At 45.7% G+C, this 15,406-nt stretch overlaps 1 protein-coding gene across 1 annotated transcript; it reads left to right on the top strand.

Annotated features, from left to right (window-relative positions):
- The first annotated feature begins 1,420 nt into the window (after positions 1-1,420).
- On the top strand, positions 1,421-2,359 carry LOC146624848 (odorant receptor 131-2-like). Its single transcript, XM_085363480.1, has one exon. It carries the CDS (start codon positions 1,421-1,423, stop codon positions 2,357-2,359), a length of 939 nt encoding a protein of 312 aa, XP_085219606.1.
- Positions 2,360-15,406: the final 13,047 nt, after the last annotated feature.

Raw genomic sequence — 15,406 nt, 5'->3', positions numbered from 1 at the left:
CTCCAGATCCTGACACATACATGCAATTGTTGTTAACTATGGTCAAAAAAATATTTGCGCAGTATTTGAAAATGACATGAAAACTGATTTTCTGCAGTTGATTTAAACAAAACCACAAATCTGATGAGATTAATGTGGCTGCTTCACACTCGGCTGCGAACCGTTCCAGTGCGAGCTGGAGGCCCTCACCCGATGAAGCCAACAGAACCACATCATCCGCAAAAATCAGAGATGAGATTCTGAGGCCACCAAAGCGAAAGCCCTCCGCCACTTGGCTGCGCCTACAAATCCTGTCCATAAAAATTATGAACAGAACCGGAGACAAAGGGCAGCCCTGGCGGAGCCCATCACCCACCGGGAACGAGTCTGACTTATTGCCGGCAATGCGAACCAAGCTCTTGCAACGGTTGTATAGGGATCGAATGGCCAGTAGCAATGGGCCAGACACCCCATACTCCCGCAACACCTCCCACAGGACACCCTGAGGGACACGGTCGAATGCCTTCTCCAAGTCCACAAAACACATGTAGACTGTTTGGGCAAACTCCCATGCACCCTCAAGTATCCTCGAGAGGATAAAGAGCTGGTCCAGTGTTCCGCGACCAGGACGAAAACCGCGTTGTTCTTCCTGTATCCGAGGTTCGACTAGCGGACGAACTCTCCTTTCCAGCACCCTGGCATAGACTTTCCCAGGGAGGCTGAGGAGTGTGATCCCCCTGTAGTTGGAACACACCCTCCGGTCCCCCTTCTTAAATATAAATATCAATGACAAAGTGAAGTGACCAGTGCAGATTAAACAGAGTACTTGTGAAGCTGCAGGGTAGCTTCTGAGTGCTGTGTTGTGTGTGTTTAAGTGTTGTGGTTGAGGTGTCGTATGGCTTGGTGGTAAAAACTAAGAACAGTGGTAAGGTGGTAAGAACTGAAAATAAAATAAACAAATAATAATAACAAAGTACAATCAAATGGACCAAGGCTGTGATGATCCACTTGCCAAAGTAAATCTGTTGGGCATCTTCCTTGGCCTTCAGACAGAAATTCTGATGGCTAAAGAACCAAACGGGATGGGCAAAAACAAAGAAGGATGTTTACATTGCTCATTAGTGATCAGTGTCATGTGACACTGCAACTGAGTGTCACATGACACTGTAAGGTTGCGAGGACAGAACTAATAAATTGTATGCAATGTCAGGCCAACTCTGTAGAAGAGCTCTGCCAACAGTGGGCAAACACAGATCCTGAGCTGATGACTGCCAGTAGAAGGAACAGTAAAATCTTTTTGTGGGACTGGGATTTTTATCAACCACCAGGCTTTTGTGAGATATTTTAATGTTTTTTTCTCCTTTATGAATACAGCAATTATTGGGATTCTGTGCTACATTGACTTCAACAGATTTGTTTTACATGTCATAAATTTTCTGCAATGTCAAATGTATCTCAGTCTTACACTAACATGTCTTTTGAAGTGCAGTATCAGGACCTACTGAGGGTAATTATTGTTTCCACTCTGTCAACAGTTCCATCTTTTACTTTTCTCTTCCTTAATGGGACCATGTTGTTCACACTGAGGAGTAAGCCAGTGTTTCGTGACACTCCCCGTTACATTCTTCTGTATAACCTCCTTTTTGCAGACACTGTGCAGCTGGCACAGAGTCAAGTTCTTTTCCTGCTCTCTATTTTTAGAGTAAAATTGCCGTATCCTGTATGTGTATGTCTCAGCTTGTTGGCCAATCTCACCACTGGGATCTCCCCTCTCACCCTTTCGGTGATGCCTCTGGAGAGATATGTAGCTGTGTGCTACCCACTGAGGTATCCTACCATCATCACCATCAGAAACACAGGGGCTGCTATCGTTGTGATTTGGATTATCAGTTCACTAAATAATCTCACTCGAGTCATCTTTTTTTTCCCATTTGAAGTGTTGAAAAACCTGCAGATCAAAGACAGTTGTTCTAAAATAGCTCTGTTACTCGGGACAAGGTCTGATCAATATGACACCGCTTTCACATGTTTAGTGTTTGTATCAGCTGGTGTGGCAGTCGTTTTTTCTTATATCGGTGTGATATTAGCTGCCAGGTTGGCCTCTGCAAACAAAGCTTTAGCACGTAAAGCTCGAAACACTCTACTGCTGAATATGATGCAGCTGTGCCTGAGTCTCTCCTCTACTATTTATAACCCTTTGCTCGCTGCCCTTTCAAGAACCATAACAATGACAATATTTTTATGGGTTCAGAATGTATTTTATTTGTGCTTTATTATCTTACCCAGATGCCTGAGTTCTCTAGTCTATGGGCTAAGAGATCAGACCATCAGACCTGTCCTCATGTACCACCTATGCTGTCATCAGAAACGAAGTCAGTAACTTGCAATATTTCACCTGGAATCTGAAATGGTTTAATAAAAGTAAGCCTCAGATTATCTGCTGGGTTTCTGCAAGATGTATACTTCTCATATTAAACTGATCCAGACTTATTTTCAAATATAAAATTTCAGCTTTTCGCCAAACTCTTCCTTGTTCTTGATCCTGCTGCTGATCGGAAAATTAAAGTCATTGCCGAAGTAAACTGTCACATACCTCGACTTTGACTCAGACCAATGACTAACCTTTTTTTTTTCAGAATTAGTGTTTCCATCATACCACCGGGCCTAATATAGACATTTGCTATATATAGACAGTTTTCACCTCCATAACACCATCATGCTTAACAAGCATGATTTAAACACTTGCCATTTTCATGAAGGACATCATCAGGTGTCACTCCCGTCATGTGTTGTGTCACTCTTTCCAACCAACGCAGAGCGATACTGAGGCTACAAATATATCTACACTCCACACTCCCAGTTCAACAGTCACTTATATTTTTCCACTCAGCTAATCATTCCCCTTGGCCAACCCGTACTCCAGAGGTGTGAGATGCACATTCTGCCTAATCACATTTTCATATATAAAGCTGGAGGAGAAATCATAGAACCGTTAGAAACCAATTTGAATTTGTGTGTACACCTTCAAATTCAAGATATGAATCATATCTATATTTTATCATCTGAGAAGAAATCTCCTTCATCAAAGAAGTGAAAACACAAGGAAGAGAGGGTGCATGACTGGCACCTGGATAAAATCTCATCCTATACTGCGTTACCTCAACCCTGATCTTCTGAAGTCATCGCATGACAAGGTTGAATTCAGAGGTCAAATCCAAGCTAACATTGTGCCAGCTAATGTTATGCACCCCCAAAAAGTTCATTTAAAAAAATCACACTTTCCCTCTGCAAACAGATGGATTACGTTCTCACATCGAATGGGAGTCCATTCACCAAGTGTCTGTAGCGCCTCTACTCAGGACCAGTACACTCTCACTTCAAATAGAGACCCTAGACATCTTACTAGGTTCAGGAGGAGGTTTTGTTTTGGAGACTCACAAAAGGAGTTGGCTTGGAAGTGAATAACTGGGACCTTTATTGCCTCAGTACCATTTATATACATATACAACACAATAGAGATTGACAGACCACGTGACTTTCGCGCACTGCATGCCGGTAACTCGTGGCAAAACAATCCAAGCGCCGCATCAAATGCACGCATTTGCAGCACCGCAAGAAGTTCATTGTCGGTTCCAATACCTTCTCGGTTTTTCTTTGTTCCACGAAATAGGAATGTACAAAATGAAGGAGAACAATGCCGGACTGTACAAAGACAGTGAAAGGGTTAGACCCGTACGAGCACACAGAGTGGACAAAGGACGTCAGTGTGCTGCCCAACTTTCACCACGCTCAGATTTATAATTACATGGTTCTTGGAGTGAGTGCATACACTCATGAAGTTTTTAGTAACTTCAGGTCACTGCAACAAGCCCAGGTACAGTTTACCGACGGATGGGTACAGGACCTTGAAATGCACCGTGTAGAACGAAAGACCATCGTACGAACAAAGGTAAGTTTACCAGTCTCACAAATCGTCTTCATAAATACACATTTGTTAACCATTTATTAATATAACCTTTGAGCTCAACGGTAATTAATTAGTAGTGGAAATAATTTCTGGTTCGCATTACAGAAATATAGCAGTGACAATAATATTGTATGTTGTAATTGTACAGGGCAATTAGTGATACAAAAATCTGTCATATATCCTGTGAATAAAAGTATGTGTTTTTGTCTATGTACCATGGTAATAACAGAAGAAAAATGTAATATTGTACCAGGACAATCTGAATATTTACTGTACATTCTGTCCTCACAAACACGTTTTTCTGCACTGACTGTTTCAGGTAAATCACTCAGCCTCAGCCAGAAGCCTCTTCAGCCCTGGGTTATTCTGCAATCAAATGGGGACTTTGAAAGTGCACATTGCACATGCATGGCAGGTGTGGCAGAGAAGTGTGTGCATGTGGCGGCTCTCCTTTACAAAGTTGACACAACTGTGCGCCTACGAGGGAATATCACACCAACAGATGTCCACACTTACTGGATAATGCCCTCCAACATCAACAGAGTGCAAGGAGTACCTGGACACACAATTGACTACACCACAAGTGCAGCAAGAAAAAGGGCACTTGACCAATCCTTTAGTGCTGGACAAAGTGACTATTCTCCAAACGCCAAAATCCGGACTCGCACTGGTGGCAGTTCGCTACAAGTGCGTACACTGGCCAATTTAAAGCCTCTCACAGATCTAATGCATGAAAACCGGTCAGGCCTATGCACCATTATGGAGGACTTCTGCCACCAATATGCTGACCCTGTCCAGCCTCGTGTCCTCCCCAAATCACTGCTACGCATCTATGACCCACAGATGAAGGGCTGTCAGCTATCTGTCCTTCTGTAGCACTGCGATCGTCTGAAGCACAGTGTTGTTGTCTCAAAGGCCGAGGCAGAGGCACTGGAAGAGAAAACCAGGGAGCAGCACAAATGTGATCTTTGGCACAGCACGAGCAGGAAGAATAACTGCATCAAACATACATGCAGTTGTGTCCACCTCCATTGCCACTCCTGCATTGTCAACTGTCAAGAAAGTGTGCTACCCACAAAAACTTTCACATCAGCTCTCCGACCATGAACCGCAACAATTCAAGTGGGGAAGAGACAGTGAAAACACAACACGAGAGTGGTACACCTCACAGAGAAAGGTGCGGCATAAAGAACTTAAAGTGGATAAGTGTGGTTTCATAATCAACCCCTCATTCCCAGAATTGGGTGCCACCCCTGATGCCCTCGTAAAATGTGAATGTTGTGGTAAAGGATGTGTGGAAATCAAGTGCCCGTATAAACACCGCAACAACAACCTCCTGCAGGCCTGTGAAGATGACAGGTTTTGTCTGAGGTTAACAGATGGAAGGGTGGAGTTGAAACAGACACACATCTACTACAAGCAGGTCCAAACCCAGATCTTTGTTACAAAGTCACACTTTTGTGACTTTGTTGTGTGGACAACAGAAGCTTGTGTTATTACACGTGTGATGCCAGATGTAGACTTGTGGGCTAAAATGCTGCCTGTCGCTCAGGATTTCTTCTACAAAGTTGTGATGCCTGAGCTCTTGGCCAATCACTACACTGATCCAGAACCCAGTGTTTCACAAGGGCCACATTCCATGGATGTTACCGTGACAAAAAAAAAAAAAAAAAACGAAAGAAAAAAGCTTGCATAGAAAACTAACCAGACAGTATTTCAATTACACCCGTTCAGAGACAACTCTTATATTGAAGGACTTTATTGTGATTTCATGTTTAGTGTCACTTTAAGGTGGACCCATCTTCCTGTACTCTGCACTCTATGGTTTGTGTTACCTGTTGTTCTGTCACTCACAGTGAATTATAAGATGTTTACATTGCAGTTACAACAGTCATACTTTGTTGTAAATATTTGCCGATTTGCACCACTGCACTTTACAGCTGTGCTGTAAATTATCTCTTTATGTCCAGAATGGGCCGACGCAATCTCTTTCTTTTCAGTTTGTACTGATATACAGTGTCAGAACCAATACAAATTGTCATGAACCGAAGTTCCGAGCGCAGGCAGGACCCAGTAGCAGAACACACACACGAGGGTATGAGCGAATAAAGAAAGTAATTTTTATTGAAACTAAAGGTGTCCCGTGAGGGTAGCCAGAAAAACAACGGGTGAAACCAGACGAAACCGAGGGACCGCACAGGGAACGCCGAGAGCGGGGCTGTGAGAGGCTGTAAAACAAAAAGAGAGACAGATTACTGGGGTGCGGGAAAAAGGCAGCATATGAGGGAAGGTGGAGTGTGCGTCTCACGGTGATAGCCGGGCCGAGTGAACCAGAGGGGGGTGGAGCTCCAAAAGGGGTCGAGACGGCGAAGCTGAATGTGAACCGAATCTCAGGCGGACAGGTGGACAGGCAGGTGGCTCGAAAAAAACACGCCGAGTTGAGATCTGGGTACACAGGGAAAGAAAAACAGGGTTAGGTCCGATGGAGAGTTTGTCATACGAGTTCTTTTCCGCAGGCGTACGTTACCGCTGAGAGGCGACTACGGACTGGCGTGGAGCAGCAGGTAGGGCAGGATTAAATAGTCCACCTGGTGATCGCCTGGGATGGGATGCAGGTGTGGGGTTAGCAGCCACGCTCGTGGGCGTGGACATCCCAGCAGCACCCCGGACGCCGGGCCGCGGACCATGACACAAATAAAGTAAGTGTTGCACAAGTCTTTCATCAGGACTGTCTTTATTTATAACTGACAACAGTGTTACATGTTACTATTGAAGCTTACAGGACAAAGGCAAAATAGTATACCGTTGTGCATTATTTGCTGATTTGTATAAAAAAAACAGCTGCACAACAAAACACATTACAAAACAAAACACACCTTAGAGAACACATTTTACAGTCCTGCAGATCTTCATCCTCGTGCTGTGGAGTTATCTGCTGTGGTTGGATCTCAGCTGTAGTTTCCGTAGTGACAGGTGCTGAAAAACACACATGCATACAGACAAAGACAAGATCATTTTATGATCAAAGGAGCATAGCGCGATGATTTCTGTTCAGCGCCATATAAGGCGTATTAACTACTACAAAACACTTACCTTTGTGGAAATGCTTGGAGCAGACTAACATGTGAGGTGGAGTGTTTTCGAACGTTATATTAGGTCTTCGGATAGCAGCAATCCAGGCCATCCGTCGCCTCTTCTTGACTTCGGAGACATGGCTTGGACAATTTCTGCTCCACGCCGGAATCCGATAAAAACCAATCGCTTTACCCGTCGGCTTCACGTGGCTGTTGCTCGCCCGGCTTGTGCAGTTAATAATACAACAGCTTCTTGCCATTTTTGGTTTCTTTTTATCGCTGTGTAACTGATTTCAATTGAAAGCCTGTGTGCGCTAGTAGCTCTTGCCACGAGTTCACACAATCCTTTGCGGTTTTCCCCTTGAATGACGTCACATTTTCAATCTCTATAACCCAAATGGCACACTAATAGTGCATTTTAAAGGTGAATACAGGTAAAACAAAACAAAATAAAGACATTTAAATGGAAGATTTATACTGAACAGTATCAGAGCTCTTTGGAATGAATGAAACAGATTAAAGTGTTCCTGTTGTGAAGTTTGAATTGTCCAGTCTGAATTGTCCTTTCAAGTCGTTGAAAACCCAAACAGGTGTACTGTAGGGGAATTGTCAGTGTGCAAACCCTATTATCCGGGTAGGAAAAGTAGTGCATAGGGCTTATCTGAAATCCAGGGTTGCTCGAATCAGTTTCTCAGGCAAATCCCACAATCCGATCGCATGGCTGGCCACACCATTTCACGATCATCCAGGATCTCATTTGGGCTGTTCTCGCTGTCAGTGGTTCTCCAGAATCCTTCTAGTATTCAAAAAAACCAATCTACACAAACAGTGCAGAACAATCAATTTCTTTTCCCATTTTGTGTTCTTAACATGAGCTCATTAACTTCTTTTCCAAATGCATTAATCACAAATGGCATTCCCTTTACCTTTACCAAGTTACACGAGTTACAGTAACTTGGGGAGGAGGTCAGCGCCCTGACCCACTGGTGTCAAGACAACCATCTCACCCTCAACGTCGCAAAGACAAAGGAGTTGATAGTGGACTTCCGGAGGTGCAGAGAAGTACACACCCCCATCACCATCAACGACGCTGCTGTGGAGAGTGAGCAGCTTCCGCTTCCTTGGTGTACATCTGGCTGAGGATCTTACGTGGTCAGTACACACAAACAAAACAGTGAAGAAGGCGCAGCAGCGCCTCTTCTTTCTCAGGAGACTGAAAAGATTCGGCATGAGCCCCCGCATCCTCAGGACCTTCTATCACTGTGCCATTGAGAGCATCCTCACTGGATGCATCACCACCTGGTATGGCAACAGCACCGCCTACAACTGCAAAGCTCTCCAGCGAGTAGTGCGGTGCTCTGAACGGATAATTGGAGGTGAGCTTCCCTCCCTCCAAGACATCTACAGGAAGCGCTGCCTGAGGAAAGCGGGGAGGATCATCAAGGACTCCAGTCACCCCAGCCATAAACTGTTCAGACTGCTTCCATCAGGAAGGAGGTTCTGCAGCATCCGGTCCCGTACCAGCAGACTGAGAGACAGCTTTTTCCATCAGGCCATCAGACTGCTGAACACGTCATAGACACCTCAGCTTCACTACTGGAACTTCAACATTATGCACTCCACACTGTATATAAATGCCACTTGTTTTGCACATATTCAACTCTGTATATTTTATATATTTTATTATTATTATTATTATTATTATTTATTTTATTTTTTTACTATTTAATTTGTAAAAATGTGTATACACACACACACACACACGCGTAGGAAAATATTTAGTATACACATCCAGAAATGCATACACTATTATATATTGTACATATATTTATTAGTTTCAGGTTGGCCATTCTTGTATTTTGCTCGTTTGTGTTGTTGTGTTTGCACATCTCTGTTGCTTGTGGGGCTCGCACACAAGAATTTCACTCGCATGTGCTGTGCCAGTGTGCCTGCACATGTGATGTGACAATAAAAGTGATTTGATTTGATTTGATTGTTTGTACCAGTATCAACAATTTTATCAAAATTATATCACAACAAAGAACATCAGCAGCTTAAACAGTAATGTAAACAGTCATAGCAATGAAAGCGACATTCATCCTTAAGGCTTACAAGCAAATGTAACTTAATTCAGTGCAAATACTATTAAACTTGAAATATGCTCATATCTATTAAGACATAACCATTCTAAGTCACCTCCAGGCAACCTACGGCCAGCAGTTCCTCCTCCAGGTCAAGGAGACTCATCCGGAGTGGCACGCCTCCCTGCTAGAGATTGAGAGCACTGAACAGTGTGATATGGATGACACAGTGGGCCCTGTTGTTTATACTGGTCGTAAGGTGCACATTCAAGCAGGGAAAGAGATGGATTTAATGTGCAAAATAAAAGCTGGACCACAAAGAAAGACTTATACAGCTCTAATTGAAGGCCACCCCTCCCTGCGGCTCAGCCAAGACATCCTGGTCGCCAGAGTTCTTGCTGATGTAAAGAAAGAATGTAAGAGTGATGAACCTCTCCCAGCATGCTATCACTATCAAGCCTCACACGCATCTGGCCAAGGCATCTCTGGTGGAAAGTATTGTGGACTTTTCAGACAGGGTGCAGGGCAGTCATCACATTAGCGGAGGCAGAGAAGCATGCCTGGGTATGGACCACGTTGTGGCAAGCCAGGAAGTGGATTTAAGTGGAGCAGATGTCGAAAACGAGCACCAGCGTTCCCTTCTTAAAGAGCTTGTGGAAAGGAACATGGGTGTGTTCTCACAGCACCCCCTGGATTATGGCCATACAAAGACTGTGCAACATGAAATCCCTCTGGTCAACTCTAAGCCATTTCGACTGCCTTTCCGTAAGATCCCCCCATCACAGTGGCAGGATGTGAGAAGGTTGCTGACAGAAATGGAGGTAGCAGGAGTTATCAGGCCCAGCAAAAGTCCATATGCTTCACCTGTCGTGATCGTAACCAAGAAAGATGGATCACTAAGGCTGTGTATTGACTACAGGAAACTGAACTCCTGTAGCACGAGAGATGCTTTTCCTCTCCCCAGAATAGAGGAAGCCCTGGAGGCTCTAGGGCAGGCAAGATACTTCTCCACCCTTGACCTCACCTCTGGTTATTGGCAGGTGGAGGTGGCGGAGCATGACAAACACAAGACGGCATTCAGCACCCCTATGGGGCTGTTTGAAGCAAATCGTATGCCCTTTGGACTGCAGAATGCTCCCTCCACCTTTCAGAGACTCATGACCTGCTGCTTTGGCGACTTGAACTTCACCCACCTCCTAATCTATCTTGATGATCTCATCATATTCTCCAAAACCTTTGATGAGCATCTGGAAAGACTGCAGCTGGTGTTCAATCGGCTTCGGGAGCATGGCTTGAAGTTAAAGCCTTCTAAATGCCACCTAGTGAGAAAGGAGGTTCAGTATTTGGGTCACTTAGTGTCTGCTGAGGGGATCCGGACAGACCCAGAGAAGATCAGCAAGGTGAAAAACTGGGTGAGGCCCACAAATCGCAAAGAAGTGTTGCAATTCCTGGGATTTGCTGGATACTATAGGCGGTATGTAAGTGGGTACTCTACCCTAGCTGCTCCCCTGTACCGCCTAACTGCTGGTGACCCCAGAAAGAAAAGGAGAGGGGGAAAGAAAAGTCTGGCTACCGACCCACCCTTTTTGTGGACAGATGAATGCGAGAAGGCATTTAAGACCCTAAAAGAAAGGCTGACAAGCGCTCCAGTGCTGGGATATCCTGACTATAGCTTGCCCTTCGTTCTGCAGACGGACGCCTCAGGGGAGGGTCTGGGCGCCGTTCTAGCTCAGACCCAAGGTGGAGCTGAGAGGGTCATAGCCTTCGCCAGTAGAGGTTTGAGCCCAGCAGAGACAAGGTATCCTGCACACAAACTTGAGTTCCTTGCTCTTAAATGGGCGGTCACCGACAAATTCTACGACCACCTCTATGGGCGTAGATTCTCTGTCCAGACAGACAACAACCCTCTCAAGTATGTTATGTCCTCAGCGAAGCTGGATGCCAGAGGCCAGCGGTGGGTGTCTAGGCTGGCTGCTTTCGATTTCGATGTCCAGTATCGGAGGGGACAGAGCAACACAAACGCTGACGCCCTCTCTCGCATGTCTAACCAGGAGGTCATGCACATCCTACAGACATGCCCTCAGTGGGTGGATGTCGACGAACAGGGGCATGGTGTGACACAGGCTACCCAGGATACTCAAAGCCTCACTGGCCATGGCACGCCTGCAGGGGAGGAACTGGAACTCGGGCCACCTACATCCACTGAGCCTTACAGGGATGTGGGGATGGAATCCCTGCCCACCATGACCAAACAGGAGATCCATGCAGGGCAGAAAAAAGACCTTGTTATTGGCCCCGTCTTGCACTATAAGAGTATGAACCAGAAGCCGAGCCGCAGTGAGCGAATGAGTGCTGAAGGGCACGTGCGCCTTCTCTTAAAGGAGTGGAGAAGGTTAGCGGTAAGGGATGGCATCCTGTACCGCTGCGTCCAAGACAGCCAAAGGGGAGTAGTTGAGCAATTGGTGCTAACAGAGGATTTGCGTATATCAGTGAAGACTGCTCTCCACGATGACTCAGGCCACCTTGGTTTTGAGAGGACATTGCACATGATAAGGGAGAGGTTTTATTGGCCACGGATGTTCCAGGAAATCAAGGCTTGGTGCGAGCAATGTGAGAGGTGCTGCCTTAGGAAAACTCCAACCGCAGGGGTCAGGGCCCCCCTGGTCAGTATCCACAGCAGTGCCCCCTTGGAGCTAGCTTGTGTGGATTTTTTGACTGTTGAGAAATCAAAAGGTGGTATCGAAAATGTCCTCGTGGTCACTGACCATTTCTCACGCTATGCGCAAGCATACCCCACTAAAGACCAAAAAGCCAGCACAGTGGCTAAGGTGCTGTATAGAAACTTTTTCTGTCGGTTTGGCTTCCCAGCAAAACTGCATGCAGACCAAGGGCGCAATTTTGAAAGTGCTGTGGTGAAGGAGCTTTGTAAATGCACCGGCATCACTAAGACCCACACCACGCCCTATCACCCACAGGGCAACGGGACAACTGAACGGTTTAACCGCACCCTCATGAACATGCTGGGGACGCTAGAACCTCACCTGAAACCCCGGTGGCACGAATATGTGGATGCAATGACACACGCCTACAACTGCACCCGCCATGATTCGACAGGGTACACACCATACTACTTGATGTTTGGCAGGCATCCACGGCTCCCTGTCGACTTGGTCTTTGGGCTGTCAACCACTAATGGGTCGGGGGGATATAGCGAGTATGTCCAGACCCTGCATGACTGCTTGTCACAGGCTTATGCACAGGCTAATCAGGCCTCTCGCCAGGCTAAGGGTCACCAGAAAAGATACTATGACCGACAAGCAAAGAGTCAAAGCTTCAGCCCGGGTGACAGAGTCCTTGTTAAAGTGTGTCATGTGGAGGGGCGAAGCAAACTAGGAGACAAGTGGGAGTCACGTCCATACATTGTGGTGAAGAAACAGCCAGACATGCCGGTGTATGTGGTGCGATCGGAAAATGGTGATACCAGAGAGAGTGGTCCACCGCAACCTACTCACGCAGTGTATGTTTCTTCCCGTGGAGCAGGTGGGAGAGGAGGCAAGAGAGGAAATGGAGCTCGACGTGGAGGAGGTTCATGGAGGAGAGATTGAGGACATAGAGGACAGTGGAGAGCAGGCTGGTGAAGTAATCAGACAGGATGAAGAGTCGGACATGATCGAGGACGGGGAGGCTGATAGCCTGGAAGGAGGTGTGGAGGGAGTTTCACCTGAAGCAGCAAATGGATCACTTGCCCCCAAGGGACCAGAGGAAAGGGACACAGGGGCAGGACAAGAGAGTGAAGATTGGAGGGGGAATGAAACTGCCAGGGTCACCCACTCACCTCCCAGACCAAGTGAACCAAGGAGGAACTTGCCGAGGAGTCGGCATCCCCCAAAGAGACTGACTTATGGGTCGAGAGTTAACGAGCCAGGGGAGGATCAGGAGAAGATAGAAAGGGGATGGAAGCTGTGGCAGAGGGCCAAAGCAAGAAGGGCTGCAGGAAACACATAAGATACACACATAGACATTTTCGCATTACACTGCACATCTTCCACCACCGTTATTCTTGTATACATAGTGAGACTGTTCTGTTTTATTTTGTTTTGTTTGATGACTGGGACGCCATCACTTAAAGGTGGGGCGGATGTAGGGTAGTGACTGGAATGGGTCACGGGGTGTCGCTGTTGAGCTGCATGTATGGTGTGAAGTTTGGCAGTTTTGACCATTTGTCCTCTGCGGGACACCGTACTTCGGATTTCTTGTTCGCGCGGGCGCCATCTTGGTTCAGTGTTTGCTGTGATTTGGAAAGGTAAGCACTGCCAGTGGCGAACTGCATCAGTTTTGTGTTGTACTCATTCCCGAGACCGTGGAATGTTGTAGAAGGCACGGTTATTTTTACTTAATGTGTATTCTGTGTATATGTGTTGTTGTATTTTGCAATGTTGATGGTCACGGAGTGTTTGCTGTGATTTGGAAAGGGTCAGCAGCAGAGTTGGAGTGGTGTTTGCCCCTGCTTCCGAATAAACGGCACGGTCCGAGCCACAAATTGAACGCCTGTGTCCGACTGGTCTCTCTGCGGTGCACCCCAATCCAACACAAATTAACACAACGCAGAGTCCGGGGTGTAGGGAGGCCCCTGCACTGGTTGGGTTACATTAATGTAGCGTGGTGTAAGCCACCAAGTAACCGCTGTGGGCCTCTACTATTACTGGTACGAACTTTCAGGCCCAAAACTCTCACAGGACCGAGTCCAGAATAAACGGGACAAGAGGGTCGATATCAGTAAAAGATGTTCAAAAATTTATTAATATAACAGGACACCAAAGTTTTGAGAAAAAGAAAAAAAACCTAAAACATCACTACAAAAAAAAGGTAGTATTGGTGCAACCTGCCAGCAACGCAACTATCACCTGAGGGTTTGTTCCTCCTTGGCGGTACCAGGTGCTCATCACTCTAAAAGAGACAAATCCACCTCAAACATATACAGGCCCAACCGAACACTTATAGCATGCACTAAGTGCTAGCTCAGGCAATAAACAGTGGTAATACAAAAGCACTCTTAATAAACCTTAATCACGGCAAATCCACACACAGAGCACCTCTAAAAAGTCCTCATTCCCCCAAGGTATGAGCCCCACTCAGGGATTGCACGTTGCCCGCTTAGTATTGCACCAACCCAATAAAAATAAGCAAAACCCGAAATAAAACAACGGAAATAATTGAAAACGGTGACCCTGCTAAAACCAAAAAAAAACACAACCACACAGAGAAGGAGGAAAAAACAGTGACACATTCGCATGTGCAGCCTGCCCTACAGGAGGAAATACAATATAAGTTAAATTATAATGCACAAATAGACTTTTTTAATGTTCAATATATCAAATTAACATACCTCGAGTAGGCATCTGTATTTGCTGCACACCTGATTTATCTTGGCTTTTTCTTCAACAGAAATCACTACTAAAACATAAATTATAATAAACATCAAATACATTTCAACAAAATTTAAGAAAGGACACTAAAAGACAAACAGCCTATACCTTGAACCTCATCTATAGAGGTTTAAAACAACAGTTTGCGTCATAGGCAATTAAAACTTCTCGGCTCTTCACCTACTCACGCATCCATTACTCACAGCCGCTTGTCAGTGGGAATCATCAGCACCTGTTACTACTCCCTCTTTTATGCCCTCCATTGAGTCCCCTGGGTCCTAAAGCCCTCCCCATTACATTTACATTATATAATTTACTGTGTTCAGTATACGTCACTACAATGTGATTTCGGAAATATATAAATATACGGACAACAGGCTCTTCCGCGGCAATCTGTTGTCGTCAATAAGCAACGTTTAGGGAGCTCTACAGTAATCAATGAGAGGACCCTGCACGTCACTTCTCGACGTGAGGGGGGTACCCTGCGCGTCGATAAGTGACGCAGAGGGAGCCTGACGATGCGTCACACGAGATGGGAGTGAGAACGTGTTGGTGTGGCACTGAGAGGCCATGTTCACATGTGGAGAGACTGTGTGAACCAATCAGTCAGTGTGATAAATTCGATTACATCATCTGTTACTGGCCTGCTTACCATGCTGACAAATAACTGTGTCACATGACTCTGTGTTGTAAAGGAAATGATATATATGACATTCAAATGCAGGCAAAGCTGGCAGACCAGCCCTCCATAGGACCAAGCACAGACTAAAGCCTGATAATTACCTGCACAGGTAAACAACTGGAGTTTTAAACCAGAATTTATAAGAATAGAAACTTATTGCATTCTTCTTGTCTAATGATATCAATGTTTCTTTTGAT

The sequence above is a fragment of the Diplotaxodon limnothrissa genome, linkage group LG10, assembly GCF_057381915.1.
Source record: "Diplotaxodon limnothrissa isolate DT_005_m linkage group LG10, D_limnothrissa_male_GT1.1, whole genome shotgun sequence".
Classification (NCBI taxonomy): domain Eukaryota; kingdom Metazoa; phylum Chordata; class Actinopteri; order Cichliformes; family Cichlidae; genus Diplotaxodon; species Diplotaxodon limnothrissa.
The sequence above is the reverse complement of the archived record's forward strand: the minus strand, read 5'-3'. Positions and strand labels throughout refer to the sequence as shown.

Coding starts and splice junctions, on each gene's coding strand:
- LOC146624848 (XM_085363480.1), top strand. CDS start 1,421: ATGTCAAATGTATCTCAGTCTTACACTAACATGTCTTTTGAAGTGCAG.